The 18,291-nt window shown below is 43.4% G+C and overlaps 1 protein-coding gene across 1 annotated transcript in view; it reads right to left on the bottom strand.

Annotated features, from left to right (window-relative positions):
* Positions 1-11,099: 11,099 nt before the first annotated feature.
* The window catches only part of LOC106580906 (PTB-containing, cubilin and LRP1-interacting protein), a 119,479-nt gene continuing 112,287 nt past the window's right edge, over positions 11,100-18,291 (bottom strand). The window contains exon 3 of the mRNA XM_045703651.1: positions 11,100-13,589. Within this exon, the coding sequence (XP_045559607.1) occupies positions 13,092-13,589 (498 nt within the window). The 3' untranslated portion in view covers positions 11,100-13,091. The remainder of the gene's footprint in view (positions 13,590-18,291) is intronic.

Raw genomic sequence — 18,291 nt, 5'->3', positions numbered from 1 at the left:
GGATGATTCGGAGACGACTGACTGGAGCCCAAACCAGACATAACCAGATAATTTGATGCCCTAATCTATGGATTTCTCATGACTGGGCAGGATGCAGCCATGGGTGGACCTGGGAGGGCATAGGCCCACCCACTGGGGAGCTAGGCCCCCCCCCCCCCCCACCAGAAGATCCCGCAGGTGAAGAAGCCGAATGTGGAGGTCCTGGCTGGCGTGGTTACACGTGGTCTGCGGTTGTGAGGCCGGTTGGATATACTGCCAAATTCTCTAAAACAACATTGTTGCTTAAGGTAGAGAAATTAACATTCAATTATCTGGCAAAAGCTCTGTTGGACATTCCTGCATTCAGCATACCAATTACACTATCCCTCAAAACTTGAGACATCTGTGGCATTGTGTTGTGTGACAAAACTGCACATTTTAGAGTGTATTTTTATTGTTTCCAGTTCAAGGTGCCCCTGTGTAATGTTCATGCTGTTTAATCAGTTTATTGATATGCTACACCTGTCAGGTGGATGGATTAAGTTGTGCACAACATTTGAGAGAAATAAGCTTTTTGTGCATATGGAACATTTCTAGGATCTTTTATTTCAGCTCGTAAGTACAAAACTTTACATGTTGGGTTTATATTTTTGTTCAGTATACATACAGTATCAGTCAAAAGTTTGGACACACCTACTCATTCAAGGGTTTTTCATTATTTTTACTATTTTCAACATTGTAGAATAATAGTGAAGACATCAACACTAGGAAATAACACATATGGAGTCATGTAGTAACCAAAAAAGTGTTAAACAAATCAAAATATATTTTATATTTGAGATTCTTCAAAGTGGCCACCCTTTGCCTTGATGACAGGGTTGCACACTGTTGGCATTCTCTCAACCAGCTTCATGAAGTAGTCACCTGGAATGCATTTCAATTAACCTGTTAGGGCTAGGGGGCAGTATTTGCACGGCTGGATAAAAAAATGTACCCGATTTAATCTGGTTACTAATCCTACCCAGTAACTAGAATATGCATATACTTATTATATATGGATAGAAAACACTCTAAAGTTTCTAAAACTGTTTGAATGGTGTCTGTGAGTATAACAGAACTCATTTGGCAGGCAAAACCCTGAGACATTTTCTGACAGGAAGTGGATACCTGATGTGTTGTATTACCTTTAAACCTATGCCATTGAAAAACACAGGGGCTGAGGAATATTTTGGCACTTCCTATTGCTTCCACTAGATGTCACCAGCCTTTACAAAGTGTTTTGAGTCTTCTGGAGGGAGATCTGACCGAACAAGAGCCATGGAACGATGATGGCCCATTAGACACCTGGCGCACGAGTTCATGTTGGGTACCCTCGTTCCAATACGTTATAAAAGAGTATGCATTCGTCCACCTTGAATATTATTCATGTTCTGGTTAAAAAAGGCCCTAATGATTTATGCTATACAACGTTTGACATGTTTGAACGAACGTAAATATATTTTTCCCCCTCGTTCATGACGAGAAGTCCGGCTGGCTTAGATCATGTGCTAACAAGACGGAGATTTTTGGACATAAATGATGAGCTTTTTTGAACAAAACTACATTCGTTATGGACCTGTGATACCTGGAAGTGACATCTGATGAAGAGAATCAAAGGTAATGGATTATTTACATAGTATTTTCGATTTTAGATCTCCCCAACATGACGTCTAGTCTGTATCGCAACGCGTATTTTTCTGGGCGCAGTGCTCAGATTATTGCAAAGTGTGATTTCCCAGTAAGGTTATTTTTAAATCTGGCAAGTTGATTGCGTTCAAGAGATGTAAATCTATAATTCTTTAAATGACAATATAATATTTTACCAATGTTTTCTAATTTTAATTATTTAATTTGTGGTGTTGACTTGACTGCCGGTTATTGGAGGGAAACGATTTCCTCAACATCAATGCCATAGTAAAACGCTGTTTTTGGATATAAATATGAACTTGATAGAACTAAAAATGCATGCATTGTCTAACATAATGTCCTAGGAGTGTCATCTGATGGAGATTGTAAAAGGTTAGTGCATCATTTTAGCTGGTTTTATGGTTTTGGTGACCCTGTCTTTGAATTGACAAAACATTACACACAACTCTTGTAAATGTACTGTCCTAACATACTCTAAATTTATGCTTTCGCCGTAAAACCTTTTTGAAATCGTAAAACGTGGTTAGATTAAGGAGATGTTTATCTTTCAAAGGGTGTAAAATAGTTGTATGTTTGAAAAATTTGAATTTTGACATTTATTTGGATTCAAATTTGCCGCTCTTGAAATGCACCTGCTGTTGATGGAGTGCACCACGGGGGGGACGCTAGCGTCCCACCTAGCCCATAGAGGTTAACAGGTATGCCTTGTTATAAGTTAATTTGTAGAATTTCTTTCCTTCTTAATGCATTTGAGCATTTTTGTTGTGACAATGTAGCGGTGGTATACAGAAGATAGCCCTATTTGGTAAAAGACCAAGTCCATATTATGGCAAAAACAGCTCAAATAAGTAAAGAGAAATGACAGTCCATCATTACTTTAAGACATGAAGGTCAGTCAATCCGTAAAATTTCAAGAACTTTGAAAGGACTGCCACAGGAAAGGAAGACCTAGAGTTACCTCTGCTGCAGAGGATAAGTTCATTAGAGTTAACTGCACCTCAGATTGCAGCCCAAATAAATGCTTCACAGAGTTCAAGCAACAGACACATCTCAACATCAACTGCTCAGAGGAGACTGCGTGAATCAGGCTTTCATTGCCAAATTGCTTGAAAGAAACCACTACTAAAGGACACCAATAATAAGAAGAGACCTGCTTGGGCCAAGAAACACAAGCAATGAACATTAGACCGGTGGAAATCTATTTGACCAAGAAGGAGCGTGATGGTGCGGCATCAGATGACCTGGCCTCCACAATCACCCGACCTCAACCCAATTGAGATGGTTTGGGATAAGTTGGACCGCAGAGTGAAGGAAAAGCAGTCAACAAGTGCTCAGCATATGTGGGAACTCATTCAAGACTATTGGAAAAGTATTCCTCATGAAGCTGGTTGAGAGAATGCCAAGAGTGTGCAAAGCTGTCATCAAGGCAAAGAATGGCTACTTTGAAGAATCGAAAATCGAAAATATATTTTGATTTGTTTAACACTTTTTTGCTTACTTACTAAATTATTCCATATGTGTTATTTCATAGTTTTGATCTCTTCACTATTATTCAACAATGTAGAAATTGTAAAAATAAAGAAAAACCCTTGAATGAGTAGGCGTGTTCAAACTTTTGATTGGTACTAGACAAAAACCTCTACATCCCTTGTCTGTAACGAATGCTGAATAAAATTATATTTTAGCTTACTCTACCAATTGTCTGTGTGGTTGGTTCTTATATAGGGTGGCATATGAGACAAAATATCCAAAGGAACGTATTATTAAACACTTTCCAATTGTGGGTCTGTTGTAGACACACTTCCTCTCTCCTTTTCTTGTGTCAAAATAAACGGCCTTAACGTGCACCATATGTGAACAAACAAGCGCTAACTTTTATTTTGACATGAGGTAAGCAGAGAGGAAGTGGGTATCATGTGTGGTGGTCCATCTGTGGGGAGAAGAGGAAACCATCTGTGATCCCTGGATCTTCTCCCAGAAGATCACTGAGGAAAAAGCTCCTGCCAAAGATGGTGGATAAATAAAGAAGTCCCACTCAGGCTGTTTACCATTTAAAAAAATGGTCACAGTTCAGGTTTGCTCAAGGGGTGTCTCTCCCATAGGCACCAATGCATTAGTAGCTGGGTCTGGTCTGCTTAGTTCATTGACTGTATATGAACCAGAAAAGGAGTGAGTGAGATGTCTCTGCTACTGCTACCTTGCTACTCTGTTGTGTGTTAATGAACAATCATGCAGAACCAATAGAAAGATGTGGAATCGGAACACAGAGTCCTCAAGTTTTGGTTACTGCTCAGAGTCTGTCCAGACTCAGAGTCAGATATTTCCCCCAAAATACTCTTTCACTTGTATAAACTAGCAGAGTCAATAGCCTAGAAAAAAAATTGTAAATTGGATGTGTTCTCAAGTTTTAGACTGCTAAGAAGTTGTCCCAACACAGATATTTCCTAACAAGATAATCTTTCACTTTGTACATACACAAGCCAGTAACACCATGATGATATTTCTTTAAACAACACAACTGCACCATCCTAGCATTTGAAGACTGTTCATTTGAAAAACTGCAGTGCCCTCTTGAGGAAATGAATGTGCGGTAGCATCCAATTAGTGACTCCAGTGGGAACAGAGGCAGATCTATTGCAGTAAATGGAAATGAATGGCCACAAATTGGAATTACTCACTGCAATTTTCTAACCACATTGTATAATGTGTTGATATGATAAGATAGAGAAAACCTACAGTCCTTGTGTTCACCTGTCATCCTCAGTAGGTAACATTGAGGACAAGTTTATCGTGCCTTTCCAAGAGCTTGACTCTGATGACATCAAGTGGTGTACAATAGACTTCTGTTTTGTCAATTGACACATTTTTCATAGAAACAGAAACGGATGTAAGATGATATCAGTTGAATCCTGAAGCCCAATGCCAATGCATAGATTCTACTACCAGTCTAACTGCACGTCCCTAAGAATCATAATCAACCTCAATACAGCACCACCAACTTGTCATCAAAATAAATAAAGGTTTATAATGAGGTACATTGTTCAACAAGGCCTTAAGTATAATGTTCTGAAACACAGCATAGAGTAAAAGATTTAACAATTGGTAAAGGGCATTTTCATTGACTGGGTGTGTTTTGAGTGTGTGGGAGGTTTGTGTATATTTGTGTATACTATGAATCTGTCTGTGTGTGAGTGTATATATGTATGTGTGTGCACATTTGTGTTTGTTTGCGTATGTGTCTGCTTTGCTTTGCTTGTTTGTCTGCTGTTCTCTTTCCAGGCGGTGTTTGTGGCCCAGTCAGCAGGATGTGTGTATGTTGCGTGCTGCAGTGTTGCCCAAATCTCCCCAAGGCATCTGTGAGCAAGATGCCCGTGTGGGCAGGCAGGAATCTGTGTGAATCCCAAAGAACATTTATACTTTGAATCCCCCTGAGAGTAATGCACTGCATTCTTCTTAGTTGATTCTCTCCTGGGGTTAACACACACACACACACACACACACACTTCTGGGATCAATCATTCCCATAGCACACTCTGCTCTGAGCTCCTATTTTTCATGGATGAGATTCTCAGACATTTCCTGTGTTCTGAGCGCACGATGAAATAGGACTTGGAAATGTAGGTTCAGTGGGATAGTGGTGTGCCGGAAATCCTGGATTAACTTCCAGGGATGAGAGAATCTGGGGTCTTATGGTCAGACACTCCATCTTTCCTTTCATGAATGGTTTATGAGCCAATCAAGACTTAAGGAATGAGTAGGGATGAAGAGCTTGGACATGACTGAAACATTCTGTAAGTCAGACAGGGACCTTGTAGTCCTCTATGTTTTGTTCTGTAAAATACATCAGGTTTACTAAACTTACCTTCCTTTCTAATTCTCTATCTCGCTCTCTCACACACACACGCACAGAGGGTTGGGGAGTAAGGGATTACAAAAAAGCGGTAACTGTAATCCGTTACGTTACCAGCAAAAATATTGCAATCGGATTAAAGATACTTTTGAAAAACTAGAAGATTACTTCAAGGATTACTTTAAAATTCAGAAATGATGTTTGCGGAAAAAAATCTTTGACACTTCTCTGTTTTCTCAATGACATTCAAATCAGTATTGAAAAAAGGCACAAGTTTAAGTTTGTTCCACCTGAGCGAGTCTGACCACAAATCAGAGACCACTATGATGACACACCAAATGTTTGATGGATCGCGGGAAAAGAGCAGGAATAGGCTTTTATAGACTACAGTCCAAGCTATGTCTTCCAATGATGCGACTGCTGTCGGCATCCAAAGATTATCCAACTTGAATAAAAGCTTGGAGGTAAATTTGACAGCAGTGGTGTAGTCAACGGTGATATGGATATCACTTATCATTGATATCTACATAGCACATTAATGTGAATCACACTGCCTCTCTCTCATTTAGGTATTTGCACTTTACGGATTGTGGTTGTTGTGGATGGCTGTTCACAAATCTAAATGTGTATTTGAACCCAATAATAGTTGAATTCAAGAAGTTTAAGCTGCCTATCAATCATTGTTATTGAAACCAGTGGACAGCCAGTGAAAAATGCGCTCTTGCAGCAGCTGCATAGTGCGGATCCCAGCCTATAGAATGAAAGTGGAGCTTTTAATGCTCAATCTAATTTATGCTGATAAAAAAAAATCCATATGTCTAATGGACACATGCTCAAATTTACACACTTTTGATAAACTTAAAGGGGCAATTTGTAGTTGCTACCTCCATTTTGGACTTATAAATTATCTGTATTAATGTAAAGATATACACTACCGTTCAAAAGTTTGGGGTCACTAAAATCATTAAAATAACATGAAATTGATCAGAAATACAGTGTAGACATTGGTAATGTTGTAAATGACTATTGTAGCTGGAAACAGGCGATTTTTATGGAATATCTACATAGGCGTACAGAGGCCCATTATCAGCAACCATCACTCCTGTGTTCCAATGGCACATTGTGTTAGCTAATCCAAGTTTATCATTTTAAAAGGCTAATTGATCATTAGAAAACCCTTTTGCAATTGTGTTAGTTGAAACAGTTGAAAACTGTTGTTCTGATTAAAGAAGCAATAAAACTGGCCTTCTTTGGACTAGTTGAGTATCTGGAGCATCAGCATTTGTAGGTTCGATTACAGGCTCAAAATGTCCAGAAACAAAGAGCTTTCTTCTAAAACTCGTCAGTCTATACTTGTTCTGAGAAATGAAGACTATTCCATGTGAGAAATTGCCAAGAAACTGAAGCTCTCGTACAACGCTGTGTACTACTCCCTTCACAGAACAGCGCAAACTGTCTCTAACCAGATAAGAAAGAGGAGTGGGAGGCCCCGGTGCACAACTGAGCAAGAGGACAAGTACATCAGAGTGTCTAGTTTGAGAAACAGACACCTCACAAGTCCTCAACTGACAGCTTCATTAAATAGTACCTGCTAAACACCAGTCTCAACATCTACAGTGAAGAGGCGACTCTGGGATGCTGGCCATCTAGGCAGAGTTCCTCTGTCCAGTGTCTGTGTTCTTTTGCCCATCTTAATCTTTTATTTTTATTGGCCAGTCTGAGATATGGCTTTTCCTTTGTAACGCAACATTAACACTGTCTTTCTGATCAATTTGATGTTATTAATGGACAAAAAATGTGCTTTTCTTTAAAAAACAAGGACATTTCTAAGTGACCCCAAACTTTTGAATGGCAGTGTAATTTAATCATATCATTATATGTAGTAGAAAGAGATGGGTTAAAAGAAGCCTACATAACTAACCCATAAAGTAAAGTTGAACAGCCATATATGGCCAGCTATGTACATTTTAACATTGATTTATCCTGCAATAGATGTCGTTAAATTGGTAAAATACATTTTTATCTTCTTCTAATGCCTCTTAAAGGGAATGTAATCTAAAAGTAACTGAATGTATTCAGATTATGTTACTGAGTTTGGGTAATCCAAAATTACGTTACTGATTACGATTTTGGACAGGTAACTAGTAAATGCCGGAAATCCTGGATTAACTTCCAGGGATGAGAGAATCTGGGGTCTTATGGTTGTGATAGGCACCGGCCTCCTCCACTCAGACACTCCATCTTTCCTTATGGTCGGGATCTAAATCACATGAATGGTTTATGAGCCAATCAGATGTGAGGGATGAGCTTGGACATGACTGAAACATTTTGTAAGTCAAACAGTGACCTTTTAGTCCGCTCTGTTCTGGAAAAGACATCAGGTTTACTAAATTTACCTTCCTTTCTCATTCTTTCCTATCTCTCTCTCACACACACACACACACACACACACACACACACACACACACACACACACACACACACACACACACACACACACACACACACACACACACACACACACACACACACACACACACACACACACACACACACACACACACACACACACACACACACACACACACACACACACACACACACACACACGCTCCCGAGTGGCGCAGCGGTTTAAGGCACTGCATCACAGTGCAAGAGGCATCACTACAGTCCCTGGTTTGAATCCAGGCTGTATCAAACCCTGATCTGTTTCACCTGTCTTTGTGATTGTCGCCTATCTTCCCCATTATCCCCTGTGTATTTATACCTGTGTTCTCTGTTTATCTGTTGCCAGTTCGTCTTGTTTGTCAAGTCAACCAGCGTTTTTGTGTCTCAGCTCCTGCTTTTCTCAGTCTTTCTTTTTCTCGCCCTCCTGGTTTTGACCCTTGCCTGTCCTGACTCTGAACCCGCCTGCCTGACCCCTCTGCCTGCCCGACCCTGCCGACCTGTACCTTTGCCCAACCTCTTGATTATTGACCTCTGCGTACCCTGACCCTGCCTGCCGTCCGGTACCGTTGCCCCACCTCTGGTTTACTGACCCCTGCCTGCCTTGACCTGTCTATTGCCTGCCCCTGCTGGATTATTAAACCATTGTTAATTCGACGTTGTCTGCGTCTGGGTTTTACCTTCATACCTGATAATCCGGCCATGATTGGGAGTCCCATAGGGCGGCACACAAACAATTGAGGATGGGAAAACAAACAAAAAAGACAAAATATTTAAGTACCTTTGAACGGGGTATGGTAGTAGGTGCCAGGCGCACCGGTTTGTGTCAAAAACTGCAACCCTGCTGGGTTTTTCACATTCAACAGTTTCCCGTGTGTATCAAGACTGGTCCACAACCCAAAGGACATCCAGGCAACTTCACACAACTGTGGGAAGCATTGGAGTCAACTTGGGCCAGTATCCCTGTGGAACGCTTTCGACACCTTGTAAAGTCCATGTCCCGACATATTGAGGCTGTTCTGAGGGCAAAAGCAGATGGTGTAACTCAATATTAGGAAGGTGTTCTAATTGTTTTGTAAACTCAGTGTATATATCCATTAAACAAAATCTCCACTTCAAAGTGATCACAGTTTTACGCAGACAGTTGGTATTAGTGAATGTCATGGAGAGCAAAAGTTATATAGAGCACATGGCAATGTCAAAATGAGTCCTCACAACTATTTACAGTCCACTCCTAATGAATCCAGGTTCAAAGTTTAAAGTGCACGTTGGAGTGTAATCTGCTCTTCACAAGTCCCACCTCAAATGTAACCATTGTATTTACTCAGATATCTGCATACTCTGTTTTAGAGCAGACATTCACAACAGTCCCAAGTCACTTACTGCACATACTGTACTCACAGGAATCACCTATATCTGTGGGCTGAGTTACGGCCTTTATACCTGAGGGCAGAGAGTGAACTGAACATGTGCAGCAGGGAGGTAGGCCAGTGCTCCGATCCTGACAATATGGAGGTAGGGCCATTTCCTTTAGTGTAGTGGGTGATGTATTTCTCTGCATACAAATGCTACACTCCTCCTCTCGCTCTTCATGAGACCCAGGCCCCCTGCTTTGGGAAAAAGTGAGTGACTGAGTGAGTAACTCCTCACTCACCTAGCCTGTAACTCCAGATGTTCAGTGAAATGATGGAGATATGAGAAAGAGAGAGAGAAATGAGAATGAGAAACGAGGGAGAGGGGAGCAGAGAAAGGGGGGAGCAGATCAGAGAGCTGTGTGCTGGCAGAGTGTTCCCCAGGACTGGACCTCAAGCATGCCGGCGCAGGGCAGGTAGCTAGGCGGTGTGGGGACCCAGCGGACACCAGCCAGCTGGAGGAGGAACAGAGTGGTATTGTATGGCTGACAGACGCCTCGTTGGAGGAAGCAGGCAGGCTCCGGCAGGGGTGGCCTCATTCTGGGCCCCGCGGGCCCCCGGCACTGACGTACTATACTCCCAGAACTAGGTCAAACATAGAGGAATACTGGAGCACAGGAGAACACTCAACACATCTCAGAGACAAAATGGTGGAGCAACTTGAAAGGTTCAGGCTGGCTCCTCAACCAAGACAGAAAGTGACACAGAGACAGAGAAGCATACTCTGACTATGTAACTGTCTACACATTAAGTGTATGGAGACAAACAGACAGAGACAGACAAGTCCTTAAGAATTAGTCAATTTGGGAGTTGTGATACAGGGCCAGAAATGGTCATTCCGCACACTTATCATATATAATGAACTCATAACACAAGTTATCCAAATATATTCTTTATGTGTGTTACTGTACGCTCTTTTATCTGACTGGGAAAGTGAGGAAGGTGTTCCTCTACTTTCCAGAAGGAGGCAGTGCTCCCATTCAGCAGTAATATACACTGTTTCCAGCATCCATTTTGCTCTCAATTCTCTGCAGTTTCTGAGCAGCAAAATGATAGCAAAGACTACAGTATGAAGATAGGCTAAAACTGCTTCTCCAATAGAAATCTCTGATCACACTTGTAGGTGATGTCATGGCGACATTGGCTAGCTAAGCTCAGGCATAGAAACACGTCATCGGGTCAAACAGCCGTCTAGCGCCGAACTGCGCATGTGCAGGACGTCAAATCAAAGGCACTCCTTCAATATCAATCTGTTTTTGACGAAAATTAAAACGTGTCAGTTTGTCACTTTCACAAGGTTGTGCCTTCAGATTTTGAGAAAATTAACAAATTAGAAATAATTTTTCACTTCTCTCTTACGATGTTGCACCTCTAGGTTTAGAAGCTCTGTGATGATAGCCAACTGTATAAGCACCCGAGTTATGGGAATACCTTGAGACTGATGTGGGCACCAAAATGGCTGCCACACATTGCTTGTGGTTGAGAAGAACTTTGCGTTCTGCGAATGTAAGAAATGGAGACAAATACAATTAATGGTAGGACTGGAGCAAACCTCTGACTGTAATACTGTATGTGTACACAAACCTAATACATAAACAGCCCTTGAAATTCACCCATGTACGATTCCTAGTACTGTGAGAAACATTTGATATGGAGGCAAAGCATCACAGCCAACCTGAATTAACATGAAAGTTTTTGTAACAAAAAAGAGACTTCATCAAATTCAGTCAGTCTTGGTAAATAGTTTATATGTGATTGCTTCTTTATCTTTGCAAATTCTGTATAGAAAACACTTGGTAACGTTTCCAGACATTTAAAGCACGTCTGAGCCTTCAGACAAGACATGACACAGTAATCTACAGCTTTATAAACATTCTCTCCTCCTGTCATCCTGGCATTTCAAGCCCTGTGTCCCGGGCTCACACACTCTTAACAGCCAGTTCTATGGAACTCTACATATTCACAATTTACTTTAAAACATTGGTGCTGTCTTTGATGTTCCCGTTGTTTATTTAAAATAGCTATCAACATTTAATGCTGTAATATTTGGAAACAGATCTTTTTTTTTTGTATTTACATAAGCTTATTGAATGAGTTTCAAATACAATGTATATATTTATATATGTATGTACTGACCAGAGCCATCTTAATAAAATCTGCTTCAGTCACAACAGAAAAATTACATGACCCACCCACTGTGAGTACCAGTCCATTCAAAAAAGTCTTGTTAGAAAAGGGGGTGGGAGGGGTGGAGCTCTTGTGCCGTGGAGGCTTCCAGTTGCCCCAAAATGGTCGCTCGTACCCTTCGACAGCACAGAGAAACTGAACTGTGTGTGTCTGTTCATGGACTCAACACGCATCCAGCCCACGAGACATAATTGTTCCCTTAAGGTGTCTGTACAGAAAACTGCCCTTGCCAACTGCACCTAATCCACATAAAACAATGTAGAAGAAATGTACTAAAAAAACAAAGTAACTAAAAGGTGTAAGGAGCTTGCAGCACAACATACCTATAGTACATTCAGCACAGGCCAATAGGCTTCAGGCATTCTTTATGGATGGCTATTTTTGGGGTCCTAGAACATCGGTTTCTGTGACTGTCACATTTACTTACCCTTTTCATACAAAACAAAACAAAAAAATGTGGCAAATGGTCACATTCCTGTTTAAATTTAAAAAGCCCTGCAGAGCTTCCCAAAATGGATGCCACAAAGGCTATGACACTTCTAGTTGGATTACTAGGCCATTATCGGTCATGCTCTCTCTCCTGACAATCCTTTTTCTTAGATCACACATTCCACACACACATGCACATGCACGACTACACACACACACACACACACACACACACACACACACACACACACACACACACACACACACACACACACACACACACACACACACACACACACACACATGCACACGTTTGGGATTGCGGGACAGAGACCAGCCTTGGTATGTTAGAAGTGAGGCACAAAATCAACAGACAAGACACAGCTAAAAGACTCACTTTTGGTATGCTTCCAAAAAAGGAATCAAAATGTGATCGATAAGAGATGACGCTCTTGTGGCCTAATAAATATGTCAGGACCTCCCTCCTCCCGGCAACCTTCCACACATATATTAGAGTCAAGGCTTTCTCTTTAAATCCCACATTTAACAGTGCTACAGGCATAACTCGTAACTCCATAGTGCTGTTGTTTTAAAGTCAAAACATGAGGCAGTGATCTAGGATTCTTAGGAAGTGTTCTGGGCTTTTGATTGGGCGGGAAGGGGTGGGTAAGGGGCGCGAGGTGGGGTAAAGAGGCAGAGTCTCTCTGCACATTGCAGACAGACAGACGGACGGACAGACAGCAGAGTCGATTGGGAATGTCTTATAACCATTATTCACTAATCTCTAATGGGCAGATCATGCGCTTCAATGGCTATCCAGATGTTTGAGGACCTATTTATCCAAAGAGGCAGTGCTAGTGTAGTTTTGCTTCCCCGTATGTTACGTCTCTTGTGGTTCCTTTGTCCTCCTATTTTTCCCTTTTTAAAACTACGTCCTCGTCATCCTTTAGTCAGCGTTTGCAGTCTGTGTGTCGGTCAATTTTAGTTTTTTCCTTAAACCAGAGTAGAGTAAGAGAGACAGAGAGTAGAAAGAGTGCTCCGGCTGCCCCTGTGCACCTCCCCTCACGGCTTGCGACCGGGGAGGGGGGCGGCAACCCTGGTGCTCAGCCGTCCTCCTCGGGGGTGGAGTCATCTGGAGTGGAGTCGTCAGTGGCGAACTCGTCCGAAGAGCCGCTCTTGTGGATGCGTCCATCGCTGCGCATACTGTGGAAGGTCTTGCGGAAGGCTTCCATCATGGAGTGGGCCAGCTTTTTGGCCTCCAGCTTGCTCTCACACTCCACGGCGTGGCAGTCCATCTGGAAGGTCAGGTCGTCGTTGATTTCCCGGTAGATCCAGGCGAACACATTGGGGCTCGTGCAGTGGTCCGCCGTACAGTAGGCGATGCGCGCCACCTGGTACGTGTCCATGGTAACAGAGGCCTCGCCGCGCCCGTCCAGGTGGTGCAGGCGCACCTGGAAGGGGCGGATCTCCAGGAGGGAGTTGGCAGGGAGGTGCTCTTCCTGGGCCAGCACACGGCGGTTCCACAGGCCCACCACTGCCGACTCTGTGCAGCCCGACAGGAACTGGGTCCCTGAGATGGTCACCTTGCCCAGATACGTCACCTGTGGAGAGAACGCAGAGAGAGAGAGGCTGTTAACCATCTGACAGCATCTAGTGGTAGGAAACTATGACTACCTATGTGGCTCAACTGGTAAAAGTGTAGGACTTTCAATGCTAAGGTCATGGGTTAAATTCCTGCAGGGATCACATACACACATTATAAGCAATGTACCCTTATGCATTCACTGTACTATAAGTGTCTGCTAAATGGCATATTATATACGTATCAACAAGAAACAAATATGTACACTCAGAATCATTCAGCCGAGTACTAGTTGCAAATCAATGGTTTTCTATTGGGACACCATTTGTAAGTCTCCAGATGTGATGAGAGGTTTGTCTTTTTGTATGTGGTGACTGTGCTGACATGCTGAGGGACGTGTGTGTTATTTTCCCAGAGGGAAAACACTGTGTGGAGCTGAGAGTCTTCTTACGGCTGCAGCAGCCAGCCAACACTACAGAATACCATAGTAGTGACACACTACACACTGGGAGAGGCTACTACACTGTACTGACAGACTCTACTCTTGAGGGAGAGAGAAAGAGAAGTGGGAAGTGGGTGAGTGGGAGCAAGGAGAGGGGACAGTATGAAGGATTGAGGGAGGGAGGGGGAGAGAGAGGACAGTATAAAGGGTTGAGGGAGGGAGGGGGAAAGGGGGAACAGTACAAAGGGTTGAGGGAGGGAGGGAGGGAGGGAGGGAGGGAGGGAGGGAGGGAGGGAGGGAGGGAGGGAGGGAGGGAGGGAGGGAGGGAGGGAGGGAGGGAGGGAGGGAGGGAGGGAGGGAGGGGAGACAGTATAAAGGGTTGAGGGAGGGAGAGAGGGGGGACAGTATAAAGGATTGAGGGAGGCAGGGAGGGAGGACAGTATAAAGGGTTGAGGGGACAGAGGTTTGAGGGAGGGAGGGTTGAGGGGTCAGTATAAAGGTTTGAGGAAGGGAGGGAGGGTCGAGGAGAGGGAGTATAAAGGTGTAAACCAGAGGGCTAGAGAAAGGTGAACTGAACACAGCCTAGTATCTCAGTGGGAGTGGGTCCAGCCCAGGCCTAGGTCCAGCCCAGGCCTTGGTCCAGCAGGCACAATGGCTGACTTGAGAGCTCTCTCTCTCTCTCTCTCTCTCTCTCTCTCTCTCTCTCAATTCAATTCAAAGGGCTTTATTCAATTCAAAGGGCTTTATTCAATTCAAAGGGCTTTCAATCTCTCCCTCTACGTGCACTTTATGACTTTATAAAAATACACAGAGGAGGTGCCTGGTTGGAGTAAAGCACTTGCAGACTTTCTCCTCTCAGTATATGTTTACAGGGATGGGGGGATAGAGCGATGGAAGGGGGTTGGGGAATACTCTCCAGAGTTCACTCCATGTGGCCTCCTGACTCCATTCCCTCACTTCCTCAGCTGTGTGTGTAACGTATTAAATATCAGCAAGCAGGTCATGAAGAAAAGGAAAAAGTTCAAGACCAATCTCCTTTCCACCTCATTTATCACCTGATTTACTTAACAAAAGGTTCATAGGTGGTCCAGGTATGACATGGCATGGCACAAGTGTGTGTGTGGGGGCTTTCCTCTTTGTTCTATTTTTGCACCTCTATGGTTCTCACAAGCAAGGGGGAGGCCAGTGACATCAGAGTAAACACATCAGACCCACCCCTTGATTGGCCAACTCTTGAAGTTTGCAATTTTGCTCAGAACATCTTTTTTTTTATTTCCCTTAAGTGTGTGTACATTATTGCATGTGTACATGGGATATTGTTTTTCAACTGGAAAAGCTCAGAAATAGCTGGGGTATTTCTTTAAAAGCATAACATATGACATCAGAATGCATCGTACATCTCTAGACCCTAGAGCAAGCTGGTAAAACGGTGCATCATTAAGGGACACAAAAGTAAAGACACAAAACACACATACTGTACACACAACACTGTAAACAAACAACACAACAGTTACTCTGAAAGATACAGTGCTATCTGATAATATGTCAAGGACAGGGGCACACAGACGTCCAGTAGTATCAATGAAACATTGACACAGACAGGAACTATGAAGGAGACAAGCGGGTGAAAAAATAGAAAATATAACTTCTGTGACTTTTGTCTGGCCGTTTTTTTCTTCCCTCTGGAAGTTTTGTTTAGTCTGTGACCACAAGGTCTATATCTGTACCTCTCTCTCTCAGTCTCTCTCTCCCTCTCACCCTTCATCCCTCCATCCATCCCTCCTGCCCTCTCTCCTTCCTTCCCATTTAGACACTTTTTTCCCAGTCTCAGTCATTCCATCCACAAACTATTATAACCCTGTAGTGGTGAAGCCTGGGAGAACAGAGGACAGAGGAAGGTCTTCAGGCTGGCTGGCTGGTGTGGGAAGCACTAATCCCCACCACATCACACCACAGAGAGCCCAGCCAATAGAGTAACCACAGCCAGAGCCAGAGCAAGCGAGACGGACGGAGAGAGAGGGAGACAGAGCAAGCGAGACGGAGCGAGAGGGAGCCAGAGCAAGCGAGACGGACGGAGAGAGAGGGAGACAGAGAGGACAGAAAAAAAGAGAAAACAGGCAAGCAAGAGAGTGACAGAAACAGAAAGATGAATAGAGAGAGAAAACGAGAGTACAGAGAGAATCCTAGTCACTAGACCCAGCTGCTGCAGTCTCAGCCTTAGCATCAGGCAGCATGGTTGTCATCAAGGGGTGACCGCCCCGTTTCTCCCCCGAAGCTTCTCCAGCAGATTCATCATGGTGAAAACCTCTGGAGCGCCCCCAGTTGCCAGGCGGTTAGCCAACTGACCACACTGACACCCCGCTCTCAGCCAACTGACATCCACTGACATCCACCCACCAGGATATTCACAGTGGAAATACAGTATAAATCAAGCAATAATTCATTGTTATGGTCTTTTGAGGGAATTATTTCATTTTTTCTTTAGTTTTTTATCTACTTAGTAGTTGAGTGCGGGCTGGCAATGATGGCCTGTGGATGGCCTATGTACTGGACATTTGGATGAAGGCTTGATGCCAATAACGCATGTTAAAAAGTAATAATTGAAATCTACCTCAGCATTCAAATCCAATCTATGTGTATGTTAGATCTATCTGTCCAACTCAATTCTCTGACACTTTCCCCTCTCACACTGTCCCCCCTGTCCCCTTCTGTCCCATCTGTCCCCATGCCAGGAAAGTCGTACTCTGCTCTGTGTCAGGCAGCTCTGGGAGTGGCTTGGGGTCAGCAGGGACAACTGGCCCATTCTAGAGGCCCCTGGTCTACCGGTTGTACTGGGTGACCAGTGAGCTCACCTCACCACACGCATGCACGTACATATGCATAAACACACACATGGGCATACACACAAACACACATGCATACACACACACGTGCTCACACACGTGTGCACACACACACACATACACGGTATGGGAGGTGTTTGGGGTTGCTACAAGGGAACAGAGGCCTCCTCTATTCCTCCGAGGCTGGTGCTCCACAAAGAGTCCCTCACTCCTCAGTCTCACTCACTGGTCTCTGCAGTATTTCTGTCCTCAAAGCCCCTCATTGACAGCAATTCTCTTTGGTCTGTGTAATATCACACAGACTAAACATGTTTACTCTAATACGACTGAAGGGAAATGGGGCAGGGAGGGGAAGGGCTAGGTAGGTAGGTAGGTAGGTTTGTAGGTAGGTAGGTAGGTTTGTAGGTAGGTAGGTAGGTAGGTAGGTAGGTAGGTAGGTAGGTAGGTAGGTAGGTAGGTAGGTAGGTAGGTTGGTAGGTAGGTAGGTAGGTAGGTAGGTAGGTAGGTAGGTAGGTAGGTAGGTAGGTAGGTTGGGGTAGGCAGGAATCATGCAGTGAGGATGTACAGCTATAATTATTATTATACATACTGTAGTGAAAGGATGGGGAAACCCTGATTCTACCGGCCTCCTTTTACATGTCTTGGAGGCTCAGTCAGGAGAAGACATTCAGACAGAAACAATCCACCTCTTTCCAGAGACCTTATTAGGGTGTTTTCACATATAATGCTAATAAAAAAAACGATGTCAGTCCTCGTTAAAGTGAACTCCGGGGTAAAAAAAGCAAAGTAACTCAGTTCTCTTTGGATTCACACTGCCCTTGCCTTTATTTATTATTATAATTTTTTTTATTTAACCTTTATTTAACCAGGTAGGCCAGTTGAGAACAAGTTCTCATTTACAACTGCGACCTGGCCAAGATAAAGCAAAGCAGAGCGACACTGTAACGCCCTGGCCATAGAGAGGGGTTTTGTTCTTTATTTTGGTTAGGCCAGGGTGTTACATTGGGTGGGCGTTCTATGTTCATTTTTCTATGTTTTTGTATTTCTTTGTTTTGGGCCGTGTGTGGCTCCCAATCAGGCACAGCTGTAGTTCGTTGTTGCTGATTGGGAGTCACACATAAGGAACCTGTTTTTCCTTTGGGTTTTGTGGGGGATTGTTTCTGTTTCTGTTTAGTGTTTTGCACCTGACAGGACTGTTTGGCTGTCGGTTTTCTTGTTTTGTGTAGTGTTCTTTAGTAAATTAAACTTCAATGATGAACACTAACTCCGCTGCATATTGGTCCACTTTCTCAGACGATGACTTCTCTGTTTCGTCTGACGACGAAGACAGCCGTTAAAGAATTACCCTCCAAAAACGGACCAAGCAGCGGAGGAAGGAGAGGCACCAGGAGAAGGAAAGTAATATGGACTCATGGACTTTGGAGGAGATGGAGAGG

Source organism: Salmo salar, chromosome ssa20 (assembly GCF_905237065.1).
Source record: "Salmo salar chromosome ssa20, Ssal_v3.1, whole genome shotgun sequence".
Classification (NCBI taxonomy): Eukaryota; Metazoa; Chordata; class Actinopteri; order Salmoniformes; family Salmonidae; genus Salmo; species Salmo salar.
This window is presented reverse-complemented; position numbering and strand designations above follow the sequence as displayed.